The sequence below is a fragment of the Montipora capricornis genome, chromosome 2, assembly GCF_036669925.1.
Source record: "Montipora capricornis isolate CH-2021 chromosome 2, ASM3666992v2, whole genome shotgun sequence".
Classification (NCBI taxonomy): domain Eukaryota; kingdom Metazoa; phylum Cnidaria; class Anthozoa; order Scleractinia; family Acroporidae; genus Montipora; species Montipora capricornis.
Genome location: NC_090884.1, coordinates 64905665 through 64920664, shown reverse-complemented (window position 1 = coordinate 64920664; position 15000 = coordinate 64905665). Strand labels below are relative to the sequence as shown.

The window sequence follows — 15000 nt, the reverse complement described above, 5'->3', positions numbered from 1 at the left end:
CGCATCTTGAGATACTCGGATTTCCTACCGGCGGTGCTTATCAATACAGGGATATTTTTGCACGGTTCAAAACTATGCCGAGAAAGCAGAACTGAGCAAGTGCTCTTGGTATTCACAAAGAAAATTGGGGTAACCACGCATTTTGCAGAGATAATTAAGCTTTAATTTGGAAAAGAACGCCATACATTGCTTTGTATTTTAAAGCCCTTTACAAATATTGTTGATTAATTTTCTTCGAAAAATGCGTGGTTACCCCCAATTTTCTTTTTGGATTTCAATATCACTTGTTAAGATCTGCTTTTCCCGCATAGTCAGTAAACCGGGCAAAAATAGCTTTCAATTAGTAAGCACCGTCCTTCTGCTCTAAAGATCCATATAACAAACAACTTCATGATGGGTTGGTTGCTCAGGCAATCCAACCATTCGATGAGATTTGTAAAGTACAGGAAGTGCATAATAAAAGAAAGATCTTACGAAAAAGCTGGTTGTCATCCGTAACAAATTAAAGGTAAAGAGATTTGACCTCGTTCGAAGCTCCTGGTCCGCGCGCGAGTGGAGCTACAGACCAACACAAACGGATTTAAGTGACCGTTAAACCGTTTGTGTAGAATTTTAGTAGTTTCCGTGAATAGGAGATGTCCATTTATATTCCTTATATATAGGAATTAGGAGAGAGGTGAGCGAAATTAGCGGTATTTGTTTATTTCTGGTGACCCATTTGAATCATAAGCTGACGCTGCTCAGTGCACGGGCGCTCAGCTGAAAACCCTTTCGAGCACGATCGCCTTTCAAACATATATCAATGATATTCCTAAATATTTACTCACTTGCGAGCCCAGGATGTACGCTGATGACACCCGTTTGACATATACAGGCTCTAGTGTAGACAATATTCAGTTCTATCTGAATCAAGATTTAGAAAATCTTCAAAAGCTTTCTCTAAATATGACGAAACCCTAGTGCATGCTCATTGGAGCAAGGCAGAGGCTTAGTGATCTCACGGATTCCCCGACAATTGCTATTGATAACGTTCAAATTTGATTGGAGCAGTCACATCGATAAACTAACAAAGAAAGGCGTTTCTGGCATTGGGGCGATAAAACGCATAAGACACTTTATTCCTCAAGCTCCCATGCATCTAACATATCAAGCTCTAACTCAGCCTCATTTTGGCTATTGCATCATTGTTCGGGGAAACTGTGGGATAACTTTACAGAATAAAGTGCAGAAATTACAAAATAGAGCAGCCCGTGTTTTGACTTATTCTTACTATGACGCCGATGCTGGTTACTTGTTTCAAGCCTCTAGGATGGAGAAATCTATCTTGCCAGCAGCAAATACAAAGAGCTACAATAATTTTTATGTCTCTGCACCAGAATACTAAGTTGTGTTTTAAGTTTGAAAAGCGTCAAACTACTTATAATTAAGAGACTCTGAGAACAAACTAAATGTTCCATTACCACGCACAAACTATTATAAAAATAGCTTTAGCTATGTATAGTGGCGCTGTACTTTGGAACAGCCTTTCGCGAGAACTAAGAACAAGAAACCAGACTCTCCCGTCCAGATGTGAGCACGCGTGTCGAAAGAACTATTTGAACGGCTTTAACTTCATCCAACATTTTCTACATCAAAATAAATGTTGAATCGATGTTGAATGACAGTTGAAGTGTTGAATGCAAGTTGAAGCAAATGTGGAAACAGTAAAGGGCTTAAGTAATTAGCCACTTTTGTGGTGAATATATGAAAACCAACATGACAATTTTTGAGTAACTTTTAGATTCCTTGAACAACTTTCTGGAAAATTTGGAGCAACTTTTTTTTAAAAAAATGGAAGCGTCTTGTGGACAGTCCTAGCTATGAACCCATTTATGGTGGGAAAATCTTTTACTTTTTTATTCCCTTAAAATTGATGAAGCTTTTCCAACTTACTTCCCCCTGTTTCGTTTTCTAATCGTATCAAAATTAAAACGCAAAATCCGTGAATGAAATGCGATGGTCAACTTTCCATTTCACCAGTTTTCACTGAAAAGACTACTCCTTTCTAACTTTTAAAATCAAAGAAAATGAGGTAAAACAAAAGGTACGTGATACCTAGGGATTAAAGAATAAATATGTTCTAAATAGTGTTGTGCCAAGATACGGATTGGTCAAAACGGAAACACGGCCGCACCGGCGTACATGCGGTCAATTGGTTTCCGTTTTCGGTACAGCAAATAGGAAAAAAACGTTAAACGACAATATAAATAAACATTTTAAAGTTTGGTGGCCTTACAAATGAAGAATTTGTCGCAATATTTGGATCTACGTTGGCCAGACAAGATGTCCGTAAGGCTATTCCTGACCATTCATTTCTAACAGCTTTTGATAGCCACTAAACAACGCCCGTGATAGATAGATAGATAAGTTAAATTTTGAAAATTATAAGGAAATACATGTCTCCTTGTATCTTTCAACTCCTTTTTAAGTTGAAAATTTGTGCATACATAATTAATGCACACAGCTGAGTCTTTTCAAAATCCTACATGCTGAATATTTGCTTGACTTTGAAGGAGTTCATGCCACGTTTTTGTCGTTTTTCTTGACTTGTAACTACAATGATGTAATTTGGATGACGGTTATGATTATAAATCGGTAGTATCCACTATAACTTTCAGGAACATAGCATCATCCATAACATAGGCGTGATTGTTGAACTCGGACAGAGGACAAAACATCGGGCACCCACTCGGAATGTTTGTCTCTCTTCTTGGTCTCTGGAAGGATGAACTGTTTGGATCGGGTCTAAACGAATCAATCACGTGTTCCACGTTGTTCTGATCTAGTAACATGAATGTAACCTTTTGTCTGAATGGCCAGCGGAGCAAAGCGTCATATTCACCACGCATGACAGCAAAAAACAAGGAAATGTGGGTTCCCTTGCCCATACCGTCCCCATTCAAATAGATGCGCGCGCACATTTTGTATCCATAACGACCGGTGTAAAAGCAAGGGCTGTAAAGGGACACCTGTCTGCCTGAGATTGCATCCTGTCGTTTGCGCGCGAGGTCGGAAATTTTCCATATAAGGACTCCATCGTAACTAGTTACCGGCTGCTGTCCTGTTAAATCATTCAAATCACTCATCATCACGTTTCGCAAGGCCAGTGAATGACTCATGGACTCGATCTCTCTCTGAAGTCGGGTGGCTGTTCCATTGAAAGCGTCTTGTCTTTCTGCTACATTCCAAACTTGGCGCTGAAGTTCTTCGCTGATTTTATTCCCCTCAACGATCAAAAGTTCCAGATCGGCTATTTTTGCTTCTTCGTTGTTTAATTTCCGCGAAAGCTCAGTAGTTACTTCTGTGTCTTGATATGATGCACTTGAAGCGAAACTGTGCTGTCTTGTACTCTCCAAGTGTTGTATTCTCTCGTCTTGCTTTGATAATTTTGACTTCATTTCTCTATTCTCCTTTAAGACATCTTCCACTTGTTTGACAAAACGCTCTAGTTCTTTTTGCGAAGGAAACTTCGCGTCATTAGTAGTCACATGATTAGACTCTTGCATTCTAGTGCTTCCAACTATAGAGAAAAGTTGCATAACAGTTTGAAACAGAAGTGCTACATGCCCTGCTGTATTCGTCTCTTCGTGAAGTTTTCTCTCTTGCAACTTCATCATCTGCCGGAAAAAAAAAAACAGTCAAAAGAGGTAGATGAAGATCAAGAAAGGTTTCAGGAAAGGTATGTGACGGTTTTCCTGCAGGTACTATTTGAGTCACGGGCAATCCACTGTAAATTCCAATACAAATCAACTGGGGTTGATGAATTCTTAAACAGTAGAATTAACTTTTATTACAAACTCCGGCTCAGCTAATTAGTCTTCATTAACTTTTGAGACAGATCTCTACTGTATTCCATTTATTCCTTTATTTCACAAGTGCGATAAAATATTAGTGCCCGATCTGTATGGGTACAACGGCGAGCCGAAAGATCTCCCGATCATATTTTATCTACAGCTATTAAAAAAGTAAAGCCACCATATTTAACGTCGATAACTAGTAACAGTAGTTCAACTGACAAACCTGAGGTCGACGACCGTGCGCTTATTTTACTCCCCACCCCCCCCCTCCATCAACAACAACAGCAAATTTTATTGCAAATTAGAAATAATAAGTACTTACATTACTTTCCCCCCGCAAATAGCTTATAAACTAATCGAGGCGGGGAAAACTGAGGACATATTACAAGCACAAGGTTTATCTATAGATGGACTAAATAACAGTGAAGACATTACTATATACAGTAAATAGAATAAACTAACATAAAATAAAGCGAGTGAATTAAGATTATGACAAGAGGCTAACCTAAAGTATTAAATAGCTTAATAAGACGGGAGACTTCGACATAATCATCTTCTGACCGCAAGAAATTTAGTAATAATTCCTTTATCGTTTTACGAAAGGACGAACGACGGTCTAAGTAGTTTAATCGAATAAGAAATAGAGTTCCAAATATGGGCTCCAATTCTCGAGAAAAAGTGATACATTTTATCAATTCTAGAGAACCTAACATAAAGCGAGTCGATAGAAACAGATCTAGATCTAGTTCTGTAGTTATGAATCTGACTTGTTTTAACAAACTGATTGAGTATACTAACTGGTGCTGTCTGTCTGTTGATATCATACAATAAATAGCTACATCAGAGCTCCGTTTTACCATAGGCTATGGTTTTACGGGTATTTAAAGCTACACAGAACGGAAAGAAGTCGAAACAAGGATTGTAAGATCCGGGAACTCAGGACTTCTTGCACCAAGGCCGCGCACTAACCGATTGATTATCGTCATCAATTACAGCATTATACGATGCATTGACTTGCTTTTGTTTCGGTTATGAGAAACATGGAAGTTCATCACAAAATGTCCGCTAAAAGTAAACCCACCTTCGTTTCCGAACATCCGATTTGTTTCAAAGGGCAATACAATTGCATTTCCTCACAGTCACCACTCATTGGATCGATGTGGGCAGACATCTAAAAAAATTAAAGAAGTTTCCGATTGGCCTTCTATTTTTGTCTTGCCATTTCTCAACTTCAACTTTAACTTGATTTAGTTTACAAGTGCTACAGTACACTAAACATGTTTACTTTGTAGATACCTACAAATAGCACAAGCTAATCGATACTGGTGGTCGTTACAAGGGATGATTATGTCTTAATTCTCTACTTTCTCAAATCCCATAATACACCTCTTCTACCCCCCACCCCCCCCCCACAAAAAAAAAAAATGCATAGCCATTGTTTTCGATTTCTCTTGAGACATCTTCGTGTCTCAATAGAAATCGAAAACAATGATTATGCAAAATTTTGGGGGATAGAAAAGGTGCATTCGTGATGGGATTTTAGAAAGTAGAGGATTGAACATTCGAAAAGATCCCACAATAAAATAATGATAATTATACTAATGATAATAAACAGAAAATTTTTAAAAAAATTAAAAAAGAAAGAAAGGAAAATTGGGGAGAGCAGTTAAATCTAAAATTTACTCATTTCTTTGACAATCAGTCCAGGTTCTAAATATCGATCTTCTTTCTCCGAAATTTATGAGCATATTGTGTAACTGTTTTCTTTTTTATTTTTTTTAATTACATCGCCGTTAGTCTGATCGTCGCACGGTATGGCACACACGTGCACCTGGGCTGCCTGTGATGTAGGCACGAGAATTTTGTATCATCAAGTGAGTCACTAAAAGTAAGTTGACCACTGTGAGGAGAAAGGAAAGCTGACATTTCTAGCGCTAGCCTTTTGTCAGAGCGATTTTGTTTCAAACACCCACGGACAAAGCACAGTTTCATTAGAAACTAACTCAATTAGCTTAAAACTGTTTTTAAAAAAAGGTTCATTATTGAAATTTGGCTGTGTTTTTTTTCTTACCTGAACACGTGGTATACCTTCCTTGTGGCATTCTGGGCAAGTAATTGGTACCGACGGACATTCAGTATCTTGATGTTCCTACATAAATTGGAAAATTAGTAAAGACGTCTGCTAAGTTGATTCACGTAAACGGTTTCAGTATCGAGGAGTTAAATCAGTGAGGAGTCGTACTAGTGCAGAATTGGTTTCAACTTAGCAGTCATACAACACACCAGTGCACTGAATAAGATCGTGGTGAGCGTTGTCCTGAAAATAAATGTTGTTGAGGACAATGAAGGACCAACAGCCCTTCTGTCTACTACATCACGGGCGTCAAATCTTCGTTAATAGGGGATAATGTTACCAGGAACCCATGACCCGGAGCCTACAACTCTACTGTGTTCGTGTAACGGCGTTTTCACAGACCGATTTATTTTTAGATTGAATTTCCCGCGAATGAGACTCCCACAGGAGCCCGATGACCAATTACATGAAATTAAGCTGACGCCTTTGTTTTTTGACCTAATTCGCGGGAAGGGCTAGTCTAAAAATAAATCTACTTGTGAAAACGCCGTTTCACAGACGCTGTATGGAAGTTGCACGCTCCAGATGGCTCCTGATGTTACCTTATATGAAATCACTTGCAGAGAGGTAACAAGGTAATGTGTATAGCTAGCACTGTTCAATAAATCACACACAGAGATTCCTAACCAAAATTGTCCATCTCGTAGTTTATTCCTAATCATCGAGGGAGAGGTAATTAAAGGAGGATGCCTCACTTGTTTAAAAATAAATAGCACCTTGTTCGGGACAACTACTGTCTAATTTGTCTGCAGTCGGTCTTCATTTAGGTCATTAAACAGCGAAAATCACTTTAAAGGCTACAATTTCAATGCAAGAAGAAGACAATCATAAGATGTTTGGTTACCTTCATAGCTGCACAGACCACTGGAGATTCGCAATAATCACATTTTTCCATCCTGTACTGACACACCGTCTCAAGATGTTCTGCTAAATTTGCTCTAGTTACCAGTTGACCGCATTCAGGGTGTACGCAGGGTACACGGACAAATTTACATTCCGGATAATGAGCCTGCCAGAAAAGTAATGTGATTAATTAAAAACATGTCACGAAAATGCACAAGAAATGTTAAATCGAGCGAAAGGTTTTGAATTAACAGCGGCTAAAGCCGTCATTTGCGACTAATTTGCTTCAGTATAAATACACAGGTGATTATACGAAATCGCGCGCTCTCATTGGCTCGCTATCTCGGATTATCAGCCGTTAATCACCTCGACGAACAAAATGGCCGCCAATAGTCGTTTTGCCACTGTAAGTGAAGATGATTTCGCGTTGAAATGTTTTTTTTTCCCCTTTTTTTTTTTCAATTCGTAGCTGCTTTTGGAAAACTAAAAGGTGGTATGTGAACACCACAGTAAAGGAATATAAATAATCCTCATTAAATGGACAAAGCAGTTTTTATTTCAGCATGATTGAGTAGTTGCTGACTACAGCGATATTCCATTCGCGCTCCCAACACTAACGCTATTCATTTGACCAGAGACGAAAATACGTCGACAACGAGGGTGCCGTGAATCAAAAAAAGGATCTTAGCTGAAGGTTTGTTTTTACAGTTCATCAGAAAAGTTTGGCGCTTTCCAGTCTTCAAAAAAAACCTTTGTTCAAGAGATTTCGACAATTTCATCTGGTAAAGAAACACCAATTCCGGATGGCTAATTCAAGCCAACTGTGTTGACACGTTTCACACGCCAAATCATAAAAAATAAGGGTTGTTGAGAGATGCCGGAACGCCCGCCCAACCTCGCAAGAATTTCACTTTATTTTTGACCGGAAAATTTCTATTCCAGTTTTGGTAAAACACAGATGGTCCTTTGGGCAGGCGATTAGCGTTAACAGAGGCTTCCTTAAATAAGCTATTCTTACTTCTCGTTTCCGAAGCTCTCCTTCCCATTGGCAACCATGTTCATGATTTTCGCAGTGAATCAGGAGTGACTGAATCTCACGCTCTACAAATCGGTCCAAAAACACCTAAAACACGAATAAACAGGCCCAATAAACGAACAATGTGTGTTGGAACTTGTCAAAGGTTGTCACCACATATAATCCAATTGGTTTAACCATTTCTTCTCTCACAATCGAAAAAGAAGATAAGGAATTGAAATAGCTGTATTACCCGTAAAGAGAGAATTGGACTGGTATCGCAGAGGATATAGGTTCAAATTCCACTAGAGCCACCTGAATTTTTTTTTTGGGTGCCTTTAAAAGGTATTCTCGCGGTTAGACTGGATCTAGCATGAAATGGAGGCTAACGCTGGGAAAGGCATTGGCATGTGAAAAGAATCCCCCTCTTTAGCCTCCATTTCATGCTCGATCCAATCCAACCGTTGGAATACGAAACTGGCCAATTGATAAAGTTTCCCAGATATATAAACGTCAGGGTCAGCTGAGCAAAGTACAAGTGCCGGATCTTGGGAGATCTAACCAGCAAATAATTTGTAGACTAAAAGCAAAATAATAATGCAAGACTACAATAGTCGTACGGCTAAAAGGATATATGTTTTTTTGTTGTTTAACCAATACTTCGTCAGGCAAGGCCTGACTTCTACAGGGAATTAAATGATTTGCCGTTACAATTGTTTGAAATTCAAATACAAGCCATAAAAAAAAATAGGTATAAGATTACAGATAATGTATATATAGATGATATATGTATAGGGTTACAGATAAATATTGTTTACAATTCTTCTCTTTTGTTTATACTTGTTTGTACTTTTGGGTTCAAGTGTTTGGCCCCTGTCGATTAGAATTCTCGGGCTTTGCGTATGGAACCTCACGGAGGGGGGAGAATAGGGGGCAGCAAATACATCGATCCGTGCTAATTTTTCGCAAAATCCACCAATCCGCAGATAGTTTTACAAAAATCTGAATCCGCGGTGCTGTTAGAGAAGTGAGTACCTAAGAACATTCAGTAACTTAACTGGCGTTAAAGAAATACCTTTCATGAAATTAGCCTACTGTTTATCCGCACTTGGCGCCCAGGTCCTTGAAATGTCAAGTTACCATTTTTAAAAGAGTGTAGCGAAATCTTAAGTTTAATCTCCACCATGACCACTACTTTGTAATTATTAAAGAAATCTAGTCCAAAGACAACAGAAATCTCGTAGTATAAAACGTAAGAATCCGTAAACCTCAGATGCTCGTGTAGTCTCACTACGCTTTTCCAACTGCTGGAATCGAAACAGCACCGAAACTTTTTTAAATCATGAAGGAAGTCATCGCCTTTGGCACCTTCTCGGTAAAAAAATGCGACGCAATCGATGGTCTTTGTCTCAATGATCTCAATGACCTGACCCTCCATGTTGATCTCAGACGATCGCAAACGATCGCAGAGCCGACTGTAGCCATACATTTCGGTCAGCGGAAATGTCAAATGTACCCGCGTGGACCCGCGTGTTGTCAAAATCGCAGCAAACAACATGGCGGACATCGAGGAGGAAATTTCTGAAAGTTTGCTGCAAGCAAATTTATTTCTTCTTTTAGTCCTGACGCGACGACATCATCAGCTTCAAAACCGAAGGAAAGATCGGTTTTGGGTTCGAAAAATATTTGTGAAGGGACAAGAACTTAGGGCTTTCCACACACTGGTGAGAGAACTTCGTGTTTCTGACAGAGAGTAACGAACATAAACGAACATTCGGGCTTTGTTGCTAAGAAGCGTTGAATCATGGGTCAGAATTAAAAATAATAGGGGATACGTTTCGATCGCAGATCGCAGAGCTTTGGTTTCCATATGATCGCAGGATCGCAGACGATCGCAGAGCTTTCTGCGATCTGCTATCCGCGATCGTCTGCGACCGCAATGATATTGAAACCAGCCTTTACACGTGGCGAGGGTCTGGTGAGTCCAATAGCTTTTTGTCTGGCCGGAACCCGAAATCCTGGGTTCCTGGAGATTACATTCAAGGTCTAAGATATGTTGACCTAGTCTAGCTCTAACGTCAGGCAAAAAAAATTGAAACAGACCGCCAAGTTAATTTCCGCGATCCGCACTTCAAAACAAACAAAATCCATAATCCACGCTGAAGAAATCCGTGATCCGGGGCGTCTGTCAACGGGGCGTCGGTGTTCGTTGAAACGTTCTTCAAGTCTGCGTTTTGTCTCTCCTGTGTATTGTTTGTTGCAGTGTGTACAGTGTATCATGTAAATAAGACTTTTTTGAGATTACAGCCCGCAAACACAGCCTCTTAAAGGATCATACAAAGGCGGAACTAACTGCATCACATGCAATTACATGACTGACGGACGAACTGACCACACGTTAGACAAGACAAATTCCACACCACATTGGCTGTAACTCAAAAAATCGTAGTTACTAAAACATGGAACGGCCTAAAACGACCTACAACCACCTCAAAAAAATTCTTCAACCATCTACAACTACCTACAACCACCTCAACAACATCTAAACTTACGTTTTGGAATGCGGAAACATAGGCAAAACAAAATATGTTTTCACCAGTCTCCTTAATCTTCCAATCTCTCCAATCTTCCATCTCTGTTATCAAACAAAACGGCAGTGAAGCACACTCCGAGAGAGAGAAAAACCCTGCCTTGGGGCCATTACATAAACAAATGAAATGTGAGACAAAACGTCTGGTACCCAGGATAGAAAAACCCAAGTCAATCGCGTAACTTGACAGATTTTAATTCATCCTGTACATATTTTAAATATTTTATATCACCCATATTGCCAATGACTGACTACGAGTATGGATAATGAAGTTATCATTATTGCTATTTTATTTTACTATTTTTTGTGACTTGACATTTCAGTTTGTAAAGTTCTTTCTAAGTCTTTACGACTGATGAGGGAGTATAAAATTTCAATAGAACGATTCTAGGAGAGGTGGAGGTTTTGTTCACTGAATTCTTGTATTTCATGTACGTGACATATTGTCGTCTCGCTAATTTAAGACAATTATGGCTTGTTAAGATGGTATTCGATTCTTTGTGAGTTGTTGTAGATTTTTTTGAGGTGGTTGCAGGTGGTTGTTGATTTTTTTGCAAGGGCACCCAACGTCAATTTTCGGAAAATATCTGTTCGGAAGACGATTTGAAATCTAGAATTTTCGGAACATTTGTTGTAAAATGTCTTGCTTGCCTGCCTCTCCTAGGATTTTCGAACGTCTGAAAAATGGTACAATTGCCAATTTTTAACGGATTTTTACCCCAATTTAAAGGTCACCTAGAATTTTCGAGAGCCTTTTTTCTGGCTGAAGGTTTCGAAAAGGTAAGTTTTGATCCCTATAATTTTCGGATCACTAGACTTTCAGCTAGGTAATCCGAACAGATGAAAAATTTTTAGGGGATAAAATTATGCCTATATCTACCGTTTAAGTACGGAAATACGTTTAAAACAATGCTATGTTTAACTGGTTTTGAACTACATTCTCGTTGGGTGCCGCCTTGTTTTTGAGGTGGTTGTAGGTTGTTGTAGATGGTTGTAGGTGGTTTTAGGTCGTTCCATGTTTTAGTGACTGCGATCAAAAAATCTTAAAGACCGTTTCAAGGAACACCGATCCGTTGACAGACCCACTTCTTCAAGACAAACAACTGTTTCTGTACATTTCACCAACAATAACCACACGCCCCACGACTTGGAACTCATCCACACATCTCATGAGGCTCAATCCATACGCAAAGCCTGACAGGAGCCAAACACTTGAACCCATAGGTATAAACAAAATAGAAGAATTGCAAATAATATTTATCTGTACCCTATACATATATCATCTATATATACATTATCTGTAATCTTATACCTAGTTTTCTTCAAAAAAAAATATTTCCTCTCAGCCGTACGACCAGTCTTGCATTATTATTTCGTTTTTAGTCCAGATATATAGCATCACGTCTTCCTTTCTTCAGAAATAGACTCGCAAGAGTGGGGTGACTAAAGCAGCAAAATCTTCTAATTGGACACTGACGTAAAATAAATGGATTTCTAAACGAATAATACACACTGTAAAATTAAAGTTTAACGAACCTGTTCTTTTAAAATGACTGATCCATCAATAACACATTTTCCAACTTCATGGCTGAAATCACATAAATATGGGAATTTCGGTTACTTCGATATAATTTATATTAAATGATTATGATTATATTATATTAAATATTGATATTATATGATCAGGAAAAAATTGAGCGAAATACTCTCCATAAACAGAGAAGCAAGACAAATTGCCAAAGAATTTTAACTCGAAGATCGTATAGAATGTCTAGCAGAAAAAGAAGTATTAATCAATCTTAAAGACCACAAGCCAAACTTCCCAAACGCACCAGTATGAAGATTAATATGTCCAACGAAATCAGAAATAGGGCTTGTGAGTAAAGTTATACTAAGCAGATTGGTAAAGAACATCGTAAAGGCAACCGAAATAAACCTGTGGAAAAGCACTAGAGAAGTACTTGGATGGTTCAGATCATTCCCCAACAAGCAGAACTGATGTTTCATTGGATTTGATATCGTAGAATTCTATCCATCCATAACAGAAAAGCTACTACTAAAAGCTATTGACTTCGCAAAGCAGTTTAACACCATACAAGATTGCGAGAAAGATATCATCATCCACGCAAAACGCACGATAGTGTTCAAAGGAAAAGAACCTTGGAGGAAGAAAGATAGTAACAGCGGTTTCGATGTAACGATGAGGAGCTTCGATGGGGCAGAATTATGTGAATTGTTGGTGGTATGTGGGTCATCCTTTGGATTGTACAGAGAAGATGGACTGGGCATGGTCAAAGGGACACCAAGGCAAATTGAAAATATGAAGAATGACATTTGCAAAACCTTCCAGGAGAACGACCTACGAATTACAATCAAAGCCAACAGAAAAGTGGTCAATTTCCTTGACGTCACACTAGATCTAAACACGGGAAAACATATACCATACATGAAACCAAACAACGTATTACAGTACGTCAACATCAAATCCAACCACCCCACTATGCAAAGTTTAAAAACTTGAGCAGATTTAGAGCCACCTTAACCACTGGAGCATTTTAAGGTGACTGTGAATCTGCTACACATAATTTTTTTGTAACTTTGCAGAAAGTTTTATTTTAGCTTGCTAATCGCTTTCCAGCAATAAAAAATAGGGGTCACTGAGTTCGTTTTTGAAATATAAGCGTTTAATACAAAGTATAGGATGTTTTAAAGTGGCTCTTTTGTTTCCATGGTAATCTATTACGTCACGTCGATGAGTGCATCTTGTTGAGCAATTATCGGTGTTTCGTTTGGTACCATAAGATTGCTGTTACGTGAACCTATGTAACAGAGTTAATTGTTATAATGAGACATTTCCTCTAAATTGCTGAACCGCCTTAACACCTATGACAGCCGTTCTTAGTGTCGGTCATATCTTTTCATTCCACACTTTAATGAGCCAAAAGGATGTTAGAACGACTTACCAAGCTTGCGGCAACAGCTTTGGCAAACATTTGAACAAAGCTTGTCGTTCACTTTGACCTTGATTTCTTTTAGCAACGACCAGGGAAACAAAACGAAAGCACCGGATTCTGGTGAAGGACCTTATCAGCAATATAGATGTTATAAAAAGCTAAAAAGAGCAAGGCTTATATAACGGTGAAGGAATATACTGAGAAAAAAAAACAATGTTTCGAAAGGCACTGCCTTTCCGTTTATCCGTGTTTTACAAGCTGTTGTGGGAATCCTTACCTCAGTATCATATCTATGCATGTTTTACAGTATCTGTGACCGCATACTATGGCCTGTACAGCTTCTTTCAAAATTCCTTCACATTTAGGGCACAAAATCCTTGCGTCGATATTTAATCGATCCACTGGTGCCAAATTGTATCCAGGCATGGTCAGGAAACTATTTAAAAGAATAGAAACAAGTATAGCAACAAATTCAATAAAATATCACAGTCACTGTACGTCTGGATGCAACTTTTCCCTGAATGAGTAAACTTAGCTTTATCAGCAATTTTCTTGACATTAAAAATTTGCTGACTCCGCAAAATGCCACCTCGATCAAAAAATAATAAATGTGAAATTACAATAATTTGCTGGTTAATTATGCTTAGGGGGAATATGATGGATTTGTAGAGTATACTTAATTCCATATTCTTCCCAGGCATAAAACGTTACATAAACTACTCTAAAACAGTTTACTGAAACTGAACATGACGACATTAAGCCTTGACGTCATGTGTAAAAGGAATATAAATAGCATTAACATGATCTGATGCAATGTGACCAAAAGGAATTCCGTGAAAGCATTTGAAAAACAAGGATTTAATTAGATTGGGTGGAAAATTAACGGTTTTTTTTTGGGGGGGGGGTCATATTTTCGACCGATTACAACAGGTATAAAATCGAATCGTATTGAATTAGAACGTAGTTACTACAACATGGAACGACCTAAAACACCACCTCAAAAATATCTACAACAACTCACAAAGAATTGAATACCATCTCAAACAAGCCATAAATGTCTAAAATAAGCGATCCGGATCTTATGAATTATCGTGGCATAAAGGTATATAAGCGATTTTCCGAATTTACTGAAAAGCCAACCGGATGAGAATGGCGCTTTACCCTGCATTCCATCCTGTAAACCGCGCTAAAATAGTGAGGAAGGGCCTGGAAATAAAGTGGCACCATGCGTTCAAACTGCATGCCTGCATGATGGCGTTCATCTTTAAGGAAGATCCCGAAGGTACGTACAGTTCACGTACAATATTTTGATTGATCATTCATATATATTCATATTCAGATAAATTGATTTCGTCTAACTTTTAAGTAATCTTCTCGTTAAAAAAGTTATTAAAAAGCGATTTTTAAATATAATGTGCATACACGTGCTAAGTTCGTCCTTCTAAGGACGTGTAGTAACAGTCAACGGAAAACCCACCAAATCGCTCAAATTCACCATTTTCAGCCGCAGAAATGACAATACACAACAACTGAGGTTATTTTGAGCTTTAACATAGTCATTTCTCGATGTAAGTTTACTATATTAGGACTCTTCAATATTTTCCATACATTTCTTTATATTTCGAACA

General features: G+C 38.4%; 1 protein-coding gene across 4 annotated transcripts in view; it reads right to left on the bottom strand.

Annotated features, from left to right (window-relative positions):
- Positions 1-683: 683 nt before the first annotated feature.
- The window catches only part of LOC138031474 (TNF receptor-associated factor 2-like), a 527459-nt gene continuing 513142 nt past the window's right edge, over positions 684-15000 (bottom strand). For 3 of the 4 annotated variants that reach the window (XM_068879165.1, XM_068879169.1, XM_068879172.1), the window contains 7 exons: positions 13650-13808; positions 11955-12006; positions 7832-7936; positions 6815-6979; positions 5908-5985; positions 4918-5007; positions 684-3656 (listed from right to left, as the gene is read on the bottom strand). In XM_068879165.1, the coding sequence (XP_068735266.1) occupies positions 2625-3656; positions 4918-5007; positions 5908-5985; positions 6815-6979; positions 7832-7936; positions 11955-12006; positions 13650-13808 (1681 nt within the window). In that variant the 3' untranslated portion in view covers positions 684-2624. Of the gene's footprint in view, positions 3657-4917; positions 5008-5907; positions 5986-6814; positions 6980-7831; positions 7937-11954; positions 12007-13381; positions 13487-13649; positions 13809-15000 lie in introns of those variants that run through there. The other variant, XM_068879178.1, reaches the window with a different exon arrangement.